Here is a 15,093-nt window from a genome sequence, read left to right on the forward strand (position 1 = left end):
AAAAAAAAAACAAGCTTTATGTAATTTTTACCATTCTTTTATGGAATAATATTTGTGTCTGCTTATTCCTAGTCATCAGTGTTTGAACCATTAAAGAAGAAACGGCATTTTATTTCTAGGTAAAAAAAAATAAAATTAATAATTAATTAATAAATGGACTCCTAAGTACATAGACCCATTAGACAGGCCATTTTTTTATTTTTATTTTGATGAAAATGAGGCTGTGAATGTCTGTACAATGGCACACACTGTGTATAAAAGCCCTTTATAAACTTTCCATAAGTCACAGGCAACTCACACCTGTTTTATTTTTGAATGCATTTACAGTTACATTAATTACAATAAATTACATTATGTAAAGAATAATTGATGACGGGACATTGAATTATTAGAAAATAATGCACACCCAAGGTGATTTTGGACCCATAAAAACAATTGCCGGATATATAATTGTAAAATTATTTTTCTTTGAAGTTAGAAACTGCCACTAATACAAAAACTAAATAAATAAATAATAAACTGAAGGCAAATAAAAACACTCCAAGTATTTACTTACATGCTAAATAAATATTACTTGAAAAATACAAATTAACTTTTTTTTTTTTCCTACGTTTTTAAGTTTTTCAGTAGTAAAGATTTCTACAGAAACTGACATTTCATGAATTAATAAAATTACAAATAATCTTCACTGTATACATTAAATATAGATGATTCTTAGTTCATAAGTGATACAGTGAGCAGTGAGTGATTTTCTCCTTTTGTTTGATTACATTTATGACGCAGTCAGCAGCTGTAGGTTTATGCTGTTGCTTTAAGATCTGACGCGTAGATCAAATATTTTGACACATCCATATTTCTCCCAACTGTTCAAGTTCTCTTAAGAAAAAAACGACTGTATTTACACGAATAGTCTCCCAAGACGGGCATTTTGACAACGTTTTGTGTAAGTGTTGCAATAACAAAACTTAAGAGAACTTAAAGGTATAGTTCACCAAAAAATTTAAATTTGATGTTTATCTGCTTACCCCCAGGGCATCCAAGATGTAGGGGACTTTGTTTATTCAGTAGAAAACAAACCTAGATTTTTAGCTCAAACCGTTGCAGTATATCAGTATTATAATGTAAGTGGACATTATACGGCTACAACATACAATAAAACATAATGACAACAACAAAAAATTTTAACTCTACGGCTTGTGATGTACATTGATGTGTAAAGATAGAAAACGATCGGTCTGTGTAAGAAACTGAACAGTATTTATATATATATATATATATATTTTTTTTTTTTTTACCTCTGATTCACACAATGTACGAAATGTTAGAACTCTCCTGAGCACATCCTCGTGTGTGCGTTCTCAGCAGCAGGCATGTGAGGCATCTTCTTGTGAGCATCCTCAGGGTCTGGCTGCAGACTTGCACTTGCACTCTCACACTTGCAGTCTCAGACACTTGCCCTTCCGCTAGTGACATCCCTTGCAGTCTTTTTTTATTGTTCTATTTATTGGTTACTTTTTGTTTGAATCTCTCAACATTTTACAACAGTAGCCAGGTGGTGAAGACAAGCTAAAATAAACTAAATTAATAAGTCACTTGCAATCGCCACTTGCTCTCTCTCCGCTACCTGCAACATCACTTGTAATCGGTACAAATCATGCGTGTTGCCAATGGAGACAAGATGTTGTGGTGGTGATTAAACAATTAAAACTGATTTACTACTATAACATACAGGGTCCTGCAAGAAAAAGACAAGACCCGCAAATCTGTGGCCACAGAACAGCACAATATGAAGTCTCTCATAAGCGTTTTTCTATATGAGTATGAAAGTGCATTAAGTGATTTTAAAAGGATCAACTCCGTACAGGCATGCAGTGAAATATTATATTAGAAGTTGTACTTTTTTTTTTGTAAAGCTATTCAAAGTATTCATTAGGTAATAAAAGAACATTCTATTATTTATTGTAATAAAAATAATTAGATTAGTCGACTAATCGAAAAAAAAAAATCGTTAGATTAGTCGACAAAAAAAATAATCGTTAGTTGCAGCTCTACCACAGAGCGCATCCTGTGCGCAGAATGATGAGCTTGAAACAACACTGAGGCACAATGAGCAGGCTGCGCAGTCCTCCGAGTCCACAGAGAAAGCTGCTCGGCTGTATGTTGGACACGTTAAAAAAAGCTAATAATTTGTTTATTAATGATTACTGGAGACGCAAAGTGGTTCAAACGATTCAGTCCTATTTGGTGAACTACTTCAACTCATTCACTATGAAGAACCGGTCAAATCAAACGATTCGTTCGCAAACCAGACATCACTTGTACATAGGGAAGAGATACGTAGTCTATTAAATTTGTGCGTTAGTTTAATGAGCCTTTTCTTTGAACAGTTTTAAACCTCAGTTACTGTGTGCTCTTAAAGAGAGTCTCATTGTTTTGACTGTAACCGAACGCGACACACAGTTTGAACACTATATAGAGGATGACAGACAGCCGCAGCAGAGAGAAGAGTTTATGTGAACTTGAATTTAAAGGGGGGGTGAAATGCTCGTTTTCACTCAATATCCTGTAAATCTTGAGTACCTATAGAGTAGTACTGCATCCTTCATAACTCCCAAAAGTCTTTAGCCCTTTCTTCTACATTGTAGACCAAAGGACTGTACATCTAAAAGCAAGGAAACATCAAAAAAAAAAAAAAAAAAATGGAATGACAAAGTCAAGAATTAAAAGAAACAGTATACAAATACGTTTTCACACGAGTTTTAAAAACATCAACTGACGGTGCAGATCTTATATCATGGGGAAGAGCATTCAACAGTCTAGGTCCAACAACTGAGAAAGCTCGATCCCCTTTAGTTTTAAGATGAGTTCTTGGAACAAAGAGCAGTAAACAATTAAAGGACCTTTGAGATCTACCAGAGTTCATGAGCACCAAATCCTTGATATATTCCGGGGCCAACTCGTGAACAGCTTTATAAGCATATAACAAAACCTTATACTGTATCCGATATTTCACAGGGAGCCAATGAAGCCTTTTCAAAACAGGTGTAATATGCTCCCTTTTCTTAATACCAGTCAGGAGCCTTGCTGCAGCGTTTTGAACCAGCTGCAATCTTGAGATAAGAGATTGACTAATTTAATTCCTACATATAGAGCATTACAGTAATCCAAGCGTGTAGAGATGAATGCGTGAATCACTGTTTCCAGATCAGGAACAGACAAAAAAAGATTTCATTTTCGCAATAGTCCTTAACTGATAAAATAATTTTTTACCACATTTTTTACCTCATGGTCAAACATAGGAGCAAAATTAGTCAAAAAGTCAAAAATTACACCTAAATTTCTTATTTTAGGCTGAACGTATACACCTGAAAGAGTTACCTAACTTATTCATAGGCCCTGTCCCAAAATGAAAAACTTCATGTGCACTTGCGGTCACTGCGTGCACGTGTCCGTTAAGTCCACGAGACGTTAGAGTGTCCCATTCATCATGTTTACATCCAGAAGGATGCTCACGAGCGCCCCTTTTGCGGCTGCCATGCGCCCTCGATCCGCACTTCTGCTTCACAGCAGACTTCTATCTCTCATTCAATGTGGCATTATATCATGAAAAGTGTGGACTCGGAGGAAGACCGCAAGGCTTTAAGTTGCCATTTGGGACAGGGCCATAATGATTACTAATGTCTTACTCAGAATGTCTCATTCATTTATTTTCCAGCAGGAGGCTTTTTTTGGCACTTATGACGATACACACAGCTTTGGGGGTGAGTATTATCTTCTATTATGTTGTCTTAATGGTTTCAGAATGTTAAGATGAGACTGCTGGTTGAACCTGTAAATGTCTTTTCCCCCTAAATAATTCAGATAGATGTGGTAAAAGATGTATTTGCATATGCATATGTTTATTAGAGTATTGCATCATTAGCTTAGCAACATGATGAAGAGATTAAAACTGTTATCATTTACCCATCTTCATGTCTGTCTTTTTTTGCGGAACACAAAAAAGAGATAGGCTGAGAAATGTTTGTGTTGTTTGTTTTTTTCGCAATGAAAGTCAGTGGCCACTAAAACTGTGTGGATGCCAACATTGTTTTGGAGAAGAAATAAAATCATAAAAGTTTTGATTTACATGAGGGTCAGTAAATAATGAGTAAATATCTTTAACAGTCCTGTCACTAGGGGTGAGAAAGGTAGTTACGATTATAAGTCGAGTCAATTGATTGGGACCGGCACAAAATTTCAAGTACACTTTGCTTATTACACACAAAAGAGAATGCAAAAATTTTAAAAGTGAAAAATTACATTCCGCCATTTAAATAACGAACCTGCCATGGCACGAGCACAACTGGCTTTTAAAGGGGATGTAAGATGAGACTCTGATTGGTTTATTGCACGTTACGCCCAAAAGACACCCATTACTTATTAAGAGAATAGGGGTCACCCATTAAGCTCATGTGCCCGGATTTGCTGACTGTTAAACTATCAAAAGTGGATCCGGACACACCCTGAGTGCACCTGCGCTGTGCTCTTTAGACCATGCGCTTAGATCATTAAAATAGGGCCCCATAAGTCCTTTGACAATTGTGCAGTAAAACGCTGCTCAAACGAAAGTTGTCTGAAACTAAGCAGCTTTTTGTTGGCCAACACAGTGAATTTGCATAACCAAAATCTGCATAGGGAACTTTTCACTGTCACTGGAAACTCCCAAACATTTGGATCCTTATTGGAATACAGAGTGCATAAATAGTGTATTCCTCCAGAAATGTTGTGTTCTTTTGCAAAACAATTGAGTTCTCTCACAGAATTGTTGCATCTTCGTGAGAATCTTTGCATTGTCTCCAAAATTCGCTTACAAGAACACTGACATTTTTTTTTCTCTCATTATATCCATCACAAAAGTTTTGGGAGTAAATGCAAAGCCTGGGAGGGAAAACGCAAAAGTTTTGCTAGCCAGTTTCTCAGAGGAATGTAGTATTATTATGAATGAGTGCAAAAGTTCTTGGGGAAACAGAGTACTTTTGCAAGACAACACAAAAGCATTGAAATAACTTTCCTCCCATCTTATTTTATTACAATCACCATGTTCCTTTTGGGGTTCTGTAAATGAATGGAAGATTTCAGTTGCAAAATTTACTGAGCAATGTTGATGCAAAACAAAAAATCTTAACAAGTGAAGCAATGTTTTATATGCACTCATCTTTTGATTTCACCGGCCTTGAACGGCCTTTGAAGTCAAGTGTCATATGATCCAACGGGGCTATGATGGCATAAGGGATCCAGATATCTATGGAAAAGGTTAAAGATCTTTCATCCCCAGCCACCCTTTAAAAAATGGGGGTTGCTGATGAACAGTGGCAGGATTTCTGATATTTAGATGTTTCACGTGGAGTTATTGTTTGTATGTGCTTTCCTGCCTGGTGTTTGATGTTTGTGTACTTTAGCTTGTCTTGTCTGTCCATAAGGCCTCTTTCAGGCATCGTCTCTGAGCTGATAGAATGCAAAGGCACAGATGGATACAGAACATTACTTATGAGGGCAGGTGGATGGAGATTGCCATCATGCCTTCACTAGCATTGAACAGAGGGAAATGAAGAGGGAATGAGAGCCAAAAAGATAGATAGTGAGGTATAATCACTGAGAAGATAAGAAAACATCGTCTGCATCGATGCCTGTCCTTGCTTTTACGTAAGAGAAGAGGAATGCAGACATATTTCTAATGTAAACAACTAAATTACATTTATTTGCTTTTGTGCTACATGTTTTTCTTCCATAAAATACAGTTGGTTTTAGCATGTATTTATGCAAATAATACTAATGTTTTTAAGCTTTAAAAAGTATGTGAAAGCACCATAGAAATTCACACAGTGGCTTTTTTTGGGGGGATTTACCTGAATAATCACTGTTAACTAATAATCTTTTCTTCTGTTGTGCTGCTTAGACCAGGTCATTGAGTGCAAATAACTATTGGTTCTTGAATCAAGCTTCTACATTTAGATTTAGATTTCTACAAGATAGAAAGCCATACAGGTTTGAAACAACATGAGGTTGGGTCAGTAATGACAGAATTTTTAAGAAGTTATGAAATAGCATAAAAGTGAGCGTGTACTGAAGGCACAGATGCAGGTTCCTGCACAGATGATTTTGCCCTTAGGCGTTCTGTCTGATTCTGTGTAAAGGGGGTCAGGGGTAAGTTGTAAACCTGAACAAAAATGACCAGGTGTCACAAAGCAGGTGCTTCCTCACACACACACGAACACACACAGTTAAAGTTATCAGAAACACATACCCGCACATACACATTCACACATCCTGTCCCTCATTTAGATGACTGACATGCGTACATTTTCTGACTCGTTGCATGGAGTAACTTTTTAACCTGACAATTTACAGTACCAGTCTTCAGTTTCACTTGAACTTTCAAAGCTTTTAATCTAAAGGCTTAACAAGCTTAGAATTAGAGCAGACAAATAAAAATGGTTTAAATAAGCTGGGTTTGTTTTGTTAAACATTTGCCGACCTCTAGACCTTATGTTCCACCTATATTTAACCTCTATTTCCTTATGTTCCAATTTCCTACTTTGGATTGATTTTTGCTGTTATTGTTAAATGTAAAAAACAAGCAGCTGTGTCCAAATGTTCAACTGGTAGTTATGTGGGTTGCAATGCATATGACATAATTAGTTTGTCCTGCCCAATGCATAGGCCAACATTACTAATTTAGCCCAGAGAGTTATGTCTGGTCAACATCCTGTCGGAGGTGCAAAGTAAAGCGGGCGGGCTTACAGGTAGGGGAGGCAGATGGGTGGGGAAGATACAGAAAGATTTTACCAAAGCTGTAACCATTTCTTAAACTTTTTGGAGGATATGTGCATATATTTATAAAAAAAATTTCAGGAGAGAGTCTTTTTTCATGTGTATTGATTACAATGAAACTTTGTGAGATTGCGATAAACTATGGAGAGTGGCTGCTTTTATTGATTTATCAAGGGAGTTTCCAATGTGATATTGATTTAAAACAACAATTCAAAAAACAAGAAATATTAAGGGTCCGTGTATTTTTGCATCCATCCTTTTTTAACCATGACAAAAAAAAAAAAATGAAAAATGAACAGTTATTGTATTTTTAAAAGCTACTCTGAAAACCAAAATTGAAATTAGAACCATACACACAAAATGCTGCCCGTAATAGTAAAATATTGACTTTTCAGATTTTTGTTAATTAGTTTTTGCACTTTTAACAAAACATTTGAAAAATGCACAAATTAATATAGAAAAATTTAGATTTTAACAAGTTTTCTTTGGCCAAATTAAGTGATGCTTCTCCCGGGGATTCCTCCTTTGCTGTGTTATAAGCCAGACTTTGGATGCTTTCACTTCGGATTCAAGATAATTGTCTGTTTTGCTTATATACACTTTTTAACATTAAAACAAAGATAGATTCATTGGTTTAGCCTTAATAAAAAAGCACAACAACAATAAAACAGTGGGCTATAATGACAAACTAGATAATTTTTATTAACAAAAACGAGTAAGATAAGGCATGGCTCCACATGCTATTATATACACCGAATAATAAATTATAGAATGTTTAGCGAACATTGAGGAATCAAATAAATAAAAGAAAATAAAGAAAGAAAGCCTCCATGGCGTAACGTGAGATAAACAGCAAAGATAACAAGCTTTTTGAAAACTAAAAAAGGTAAACTAAACTGGCTGTCGGTGAGCAGACTTGCATGTGTCACAAAAATTATGAAAACTGCGACCATTTTAAGAAGTGCGAGCACAAATGTTGTCAACACTATCCCTAGCCTTTTATTATAATAGAAAAGCTTTGAGAAATAACTCCGCTGCAACGAGGTGTTTCTTGAAGTAACTTCACAGAGACGAACAGATAATTCACACACGCAATTTTTATTCTCTCAAAATGGCCATATTTAAGGGAAAAAATCATGTTGTTTGCATCATTGGGTCATCATATAGTGATCATTAAACATTTCTATGGTAAAACAGTTTCCATCTCCACTCGTTCTCTTTCATGTTAAACTGACACTTCATGCTGGAATTCGCACTCTGTTTCTGTGAATGGTAAACTTTGATTTGATTGGCAAGCTCAATTTTTGTGACACTGATGAGCGCTGTTTGCTCACTGAGGAGGCTGACAATGTAACCTTTAAACCTTTTTCTCATCATAAAAAACAGAGCAGTGTGTAGTGCAGTGGATCAGTGCAAGAGTTTTAAAGACTCAGATCATAACTTGATGCTTTAAGACAAAACCAAACTCCAACTTAACATCATCAAGTGTAAATAAGCCAGGATCAGGTGTAACTCAATCTCATATACCTTAAGTTTGTGATGGTGATGGGATAATGCACAGTACAGCTAACATGAGGGAAAAAAGGAATGGAAAAAGGAGGGAGCAATACAGAAGAAGTGAGGGAATAGGGGAAGCGTGACTTTCAGTCATGCAGCAACCATCGTACCAACTCTGTCTTGTACATCTGATTGACTTGGAGTGAAGCGTGCAGTTATGCACAACAGCCAGTCAGAACGCATGATATCAGTCCCTGAACTGATGTCATCACCAGCACTTAAAACCCCACAGGTCACAGCCCTTCTATAACAGCTGCTATTAAATATGTGTTGCATATGCATATATGGCATACATGCTACCGTTCAAAATGTTGGACTCGGTAAAACTGAAAAAACATTAATATTGTGAAGTATTATTCCAGTCTTCAGTGTCACATGATCCTTCAAATATCATTCTAATTTATCAGTATTTCAGTACATTGTGTGATTTTTAGAATCACTACTAACTGGCCCTCCTTTTTTGTGGAATAAGATTCAATGCAATCTCTTCTCTCCTTTTTACTCCGCATCCCATCAATGAATGGGTGTCATCAGAATATCCAGACAGTTATTATGGATGTCAACATGATGTCACTTTTGGGCCAGAAGTGACAGATTAAAAGGATAGTTCACCCCAAAAATTAACAATCTGTCATTAACCCATTTAATCCCACTGGACACAATAGTGACTGTAAAAAAAAGTTTTCATTTATAAAGCTCTAAAAATATTACTGACTGGCAGTGTTGGGTGTAACGCGTTACAAAGTAACGCGTTACTGTAATAATATTACTTTTTTCAGTAACTAGTAGTGTAAGGCATTACTCGTCTGAAAATGGTAATATTATTACAGTTTTCCCGAGCTAGTTACTTGCGTTACATTTGCCAGTAGCACCTTCATCACACACACAAGGCACACAACACAGAGAACAGAAGGGAAGGGGAGGAGGGCGTGAATGGAACAGTGATTGGTCTGGGTTTGGCACGAGGTATCATTTACTATCACTGATTGGTCGACAGCCTGCAGCAGAGCGGCACGCTCAGACAGATGGGGAAAAATGGAAGCGTCAACAACGGCAAGCTCTTTTTCAGAGGAAGGTTCCCAGCAACAGAAAGCTAGTTTCGACGGGTGGAGATTCAGTAATTATTTTGTAGGAGTGCTCCGATCACGATCGGCCGATCGTTAATGCGCATCTCAGTAAAGCCGGTTCTCTAATCAGCGGTTTATTCCATCAGGTGCGTGAACCATATGTTTATACAACCGTGCCAATAAACGCTGAAAATGAACTGGATTTGCGCATCTTCTCAGTTAATAACGGCTCTGTGTAGTAACAGCTGCTCTATGTGAAATCACGCACCTGATGGAATTAACCGCTGATTAGAGAACAGGTGTACTGACGAGCAGTAATATAAGTGAGTTGTGTAAACAGTGATTTATGTGACTTCAATTATTTCTTATTAAACTGAAATCGAAAAGTAAAAAGTATTTTTTGGAAAAAACACATCCTGGTGTTAGTCTTCATATGCTGCTGAATAGTGTTAACACGGATATAGAAAAATAAGGAGTGCAAGAGATTGATTCCTAATGTCAGTTTATTTTTAATTAATACTATAGTAGTTCGGTTCCCTTTACATCTTTAACTACCCGTTAATTTATCAATTGAATGGGTGACCTATCCTCATTAATAGAGCAAACATTTGCCCCCCCTGAGAGATTTGGCAGGAGCCGCCACTGATAAAGACCCTAAAGAACACTTCTCCTTTGTATGTTCTCCCTCCATCTGATGCATCTCAGGCAATCATAGAGTAATTAAGAAAAAAATATGTAACTAGTAATATAACTAGTAATATAACTAGTTACTTTCTCCAGGGAGTAATAAAGTAAAGTAAGGCATTACTATTTTTGAGAGTAATATGTAATATGTAATATATTACTTTTTTGAGTAACTAGCCCCAACACTGCTGACTGGTGATTTAGTGCATGTTCTGCAAATATGGAAAAAATAAAGGGTCTCAATTAAATATGTGCAGTTTCACGTTTAGTGCAAATTGTCACATGATCAAAGTAGTTTACTTCCTGTTTGCATCATGAGATGATGATGGCTGCATCAAAGCTCCAAAACAAATGGCTAATAATAAATGTTAACATATAGATATGACAAAGATTTTTGGTGTACATTATCTTAACGGTGTTTAGTATTAAAATATGAATTCACAATTATTCAGTTTTGTTGAGTGTGGAGTGGCCATCGAATGAGTAAGCACGTTGATGGCAACAATAGTGAACGGTGGAATAAGAACTCTTTTTTTTTGTATACCTATTCAGTGTTTTATATAAATACACACACACACACACACACACGTATACATTCAAGGGGTTACTAATGACACATTATTTGATATTTTCATGTCTGAGAAAAAATTGGGAATAAATGGTTTAGATACTTACCTTCATGTCATTCCAAATTCACAAGTCTTTCGTTCATCTTTGGATCACAAATGAAGATGGTTTTGATAAAATCTGGGAGCTTTCTGACCCTGCATAGACAGCAAAGCTACTGACATGTTCAGGGACATAAGGACATAGTTAAAATAGTCAGCTTGACAACAGTAGTTCATTCATAGTTTTATGAAGCTACAAGAATACATTTTGGTGCAAAGAAAACTAAAATAATTAACTGCTACAAGAAAGAGCTCAAGGAAGAGATGCGTTGTTGCATATAACAAAGGACTGAGCTGTCCAATGCTGTACGTTGGAAAGCTAATTAAACCATAGGTGAACAGTAAGTGTGAAAGTTTGATAAAGTGATTTTGTGCCTTTCTGTGGATCACATGTTCATTAGTCAGTTTAGACACTGCGCATGTGTGCGTGATAAGTGTGCTTTTATGAAAGAATGGCGTCTGATTGCTAGTACAGTTATCACTCTTTCTCTCGCTTCCTCTCTTTACGTGGTTGACTACCTCCAAACAGACATAACACATCTGACCTAAACTTCCTCTTTCACTTGTACTTAATGTGCTCACATATTTCAGTCTGTGCCTCCTATCTCCTTTTTTGTCTTTGTGTCTCTTTCATTATCTTTGTGTTTACATTCCTGCCATTGTGCTTGTTAGGTCACGTGTATGTCTGTGGATCTCTCATCGTCTGGTCTAGTTTGCTGTACAAACAATGGAAATATATTTTTAAAAACCCTGGAGTAGACGAGACAAGCATTGCATGTACTGATACTTATCAAAAACATGGCAATTTGTCATATAGCATACACAATGAGAAAAAGTTGGCTTATTGTAGTTGGAATAAAATGTATTTTTTGCATTGTATGAAACTTGGTTATTCATGATACCACCTCTGGTTGAATAAAATAATTCAGTTATTTTTTTGCAAAGAAAGAAAAATTATAGAGATGTTTTATCCTAAAGGAATGGAAAACAATAAATGAATATAAATTAAAACATTTAGGAAAATGAATAGTTAAAATGCCAAATATGAAACAAATTTATCCTGAAAGAAATTAATTTGTATATTGAATTTTTTTCTTCTTCTTTTTTTTTAATGTATTTAGTGTTGAAAAATGTTTTAAATGTATACATTTTATTTAACCCTGGGCCATGAAACCAGCTATAAGTAGCATGGATATATTTGTAGCAATAGCCAACAATAAACACGGGTCAAATTATGGGTCAAAATTATTATTTTTTTTTATGCCAAAAATCATTTGAATATTATCATGTTCCATGAACACATTTGGTAAATTTCCTAGCGTTTTGCACCCTCAGATTCCATATTTTTAAATAGTTGTATCTCAACCCAATCTTGTCCTATCCTAAAGCTTATTTATTCATTTAATTTACTTATTATTTTATTACTGTTATTTACTTATTTTAAAAAAATTACTCTTATGACTGTTTTTGTGGTCCAGGGTCATATATACCTGTGTGAGTCAATGTTGACTTCTTAAAAAATGTTAAATATATTGATAAAGATAATTAGTTGGTTTCCATACTGAATGCTTAGTGTTTATGAGCCTACATGTGTATGAGTGTGTTTAACTCCGTTTCTGAAGCTATATATCTGTGTTTTAGGGAGACAAGACAGAAAGGTGTGATGGGCGAGACTGCAGTGTCTGCCAGTGTTTCCCCCCCAAAGGAGAGAGGGTAAGTCCATTACATCATTTTGACTTTGTGGACATTATGGCATCATAGTCACTACAGAATATCATGTTCATTTTGGCATCATTCAACACCTGAAAAAAATTCAGGTGCTGACTGACTGCACTTCACACTTGTCTAGCTGTCCCCAGAAGGCTGTGTTTTGAGACACACGGTGTATTTGTTTGTGTGGCGAAACGAGAAGTCTTCCTCTGATACTGAAGCTCTTAATTTTCATTAACGGAGTATATCTAATTCTGTTTTCTCACAATCACGCTCACACTGGCACACTGACCCAGTTTCATGCCAGTGATACATGCCTGTTCATGTCTGTACCTGAGCAGCTCCATCCAGGTGTTGGCATAATACAGTTCTTTGCGTGTTTTTAGAAGAGCGAAAAAAAAAAAAAAAGATTCAATGTGTTAATGAGTATTTCAGAGGCACGAATGCTTCACTTCGATTAAGCACAGTTTTACAATGGAATGTAACAGGGTGTGTACCTCGTGTGCATCAGGTGTGCACTTTCAGCAGTGTTATTATGCTGTCAGTTTTGGATGTTGTCACCCCCCCCCCATCCTCCCCCTTTGTACAAAAATACAAAGAATTGACTAGAAACAACAGCTTCTGATTGGCTATTGGAGGTATTTTCTATTTATTTGTTTTATGTATATTATTAATAGTATTTATATTATTAGTAGTATTCATGGCATCTTCTTGTTTTGGCTCTGACTAATATATATATATAGAGAGAGAGAGTGAGAGTGTGAGTGAGTGAGTGAGTTTATACAGGGCCGTTCTCAGCTAATCAAAGCCTATGGAACCGGTATGCAGTATGCACCGAATAAAAAGCTAATTTCGGTGCCTCTTAAATGCCTGAGCGATTGATTGAAATATTTGTCTTGTTTCTTCGCAAGGACGCATGACGCATGGGAGTTGCTAGGCTTTTTTAGCAGGGCTATAGCATTTAGCTTCATAAACTTAAATTTCATATGAAAACGGTGGCAGACCGGTCTCCTCTCCGTCTTTCAGTGCGCTCTTCAATCTGCAGACCGCGAGCGGACTCAAACAGAGACAGAGGACACAAGGTGTGTTTTTATCTATAGATTGTTAGAATATCTGTATGTGGAATATCTGTATATCTGTAATATCTGTATCTGCATCTGTGCAGTTCTTTGTCATGAATACAGTTTACCAAAGGTCACGAGGGAGCAATCGGTTTTCTCATCTACGTACTATAAAGTTTTCGCTCTGTTCACTGCTCATCACCCCACAGCTGTTTCCTCCAGAGAAATCTAGCCCTTAACACATATGAACGCATATATTAGTTATACTTAAGTATACTTAATTTAATGATACGTCCTTTATACATATACTACTGTGCAAAAGTCTCAGTCTTAGGCAGTCTGTTGCTTTGGAAAGCTTTGGAAATGAAAGCATCCAAGGTGTGTGCATGCTATGGATTTATTTTAAATATTTGTAATGCTCTTTAATGTTATTCATTTCAGGCTTTTTTTATTTATTTATTTTTATAGAAGTATTGGTTCAGGCACCGTTTAGGCACGGTACCATTTTAAAAGTATCGAAATAGCGCCGGTATCGTATAAAACACAATCGATACCCAACCCTACCCACGGTATATGTGTGTGTGTGTGTGTGTGTGTGTGTGTACACACATATATGTAAAACACACACACACACACTTAAACACACACTTTTTTTACGTAACTTATTTCAAAAAGTTAAACTTTCATATATTCTAGATTCATTACATGTTAGTATATTTAGTATAAATTATGGGTATCTTTTTCTTTGAAACCACAATAGGGAAGACTGCTGACTGTGGGATTACATCTCTGCCACAATTCAGTGCGCCAAAGATCATATTTTGCGTTTTGAGTATTGTAGAGAAAATGTTTGAGTTGCACGAAAATCAATTTTGCATTTAAAATAAGTTTTGGGATTTTGTGCAGACCTTCTCTTTTGCGCATGCAATGTTTCACTAGCTTGCTTATCTGATGCCCAATCAGAGACGAGACTGCTAAATTCCGATTGGCTGCCTTGACAACCAGAATAAAAAAATGAATATTTTCAGTATCATTTACTCCGGTCTTCAGTATCACGTGATCCTTAAGAAATCATTCTAGTATATTGATTTGCAGCTAAAGAAAAAAAAATCTTATTATTATCTGTGCTGAAAATAGTCCTGCTTGAAACATGGTACAGTTTTTTCAGGTTTCTTAAATTAATATAATTTTGTAACATTATAAAAATCTTTACTTTAACTTTTGATTTAATTTAATGTGTCCTTGGTAAATAAAAGGTATTAATTTCTTTAAAAAAAATAAAAATAAAAATCTTAATGAATCAAAACTTCTTGTGTTTTGGGAAACACTCCTTTTTATCTTGTAAAGTTGGACAGAAGTATGTAAAGCATGGAAAAAGCCAAAGTGAATGTAATTCATTTTTAAGATAGCACCTGAAGGAAAACAATTAGAAAAGTATGTAAGGTTGTGTGGATTTGTGTGTCTGTGTGGCAGAGAGAGAGTGAATGTGTCCTTGCAGAAGGTTCTTAAGTCAAAATAATAATAGTCTTTAGCACA

General features: G+C 35.9%; 1 protein-coding gene across 2 annotated transcripts in view; it reads left to right on the plus strand.

Annotated features, from left to right (window-relative positions):
- The window catches only part of col4a4 (collagen, type IV, alpha 4), a 53,314-nt gene that overhangs the window by 3,391 nt on the left and 34,830 nt on the right, over positions 1-15,093 (plus strand). Inside the window, exons 3-4 of one of the 2 annotated variants that reach the window (XM_052576303.1) lie at positions 3,716-3,761; positions 12,428-12,499. In XM_052576303.1, coding sequence (XP_052432263.1) covers positions 3,716-3,761; positions 12,428-12,499 — 118 coding nt within the window. The remainder of the gene's footprint in view (positions 1-3,715; positions 3,762-12,427; positions 12,500-15,093) is intronic. The other variant, XM_052576304.1, reaches the window with a different exon arrangement.

The sequence above is a fragment of the Carassius gibelio genome, chromosome B15 (assembly GCF_023724105.1).
Source record: "Carassius gibelio isolate Cgi1373 ecotype wild population from Czech Republic chromosome B15, carGib1.2-hapl.c, whole genome shotgun sequence".
In the NCBI taxonomy this organism is placed as follows: domain Eukaryota; kingdom Metazoa; phylum Chordata; class Actinopteri; order Cypriniformes; family Cyprinidae; genus Carassius; species Carassius gibelio.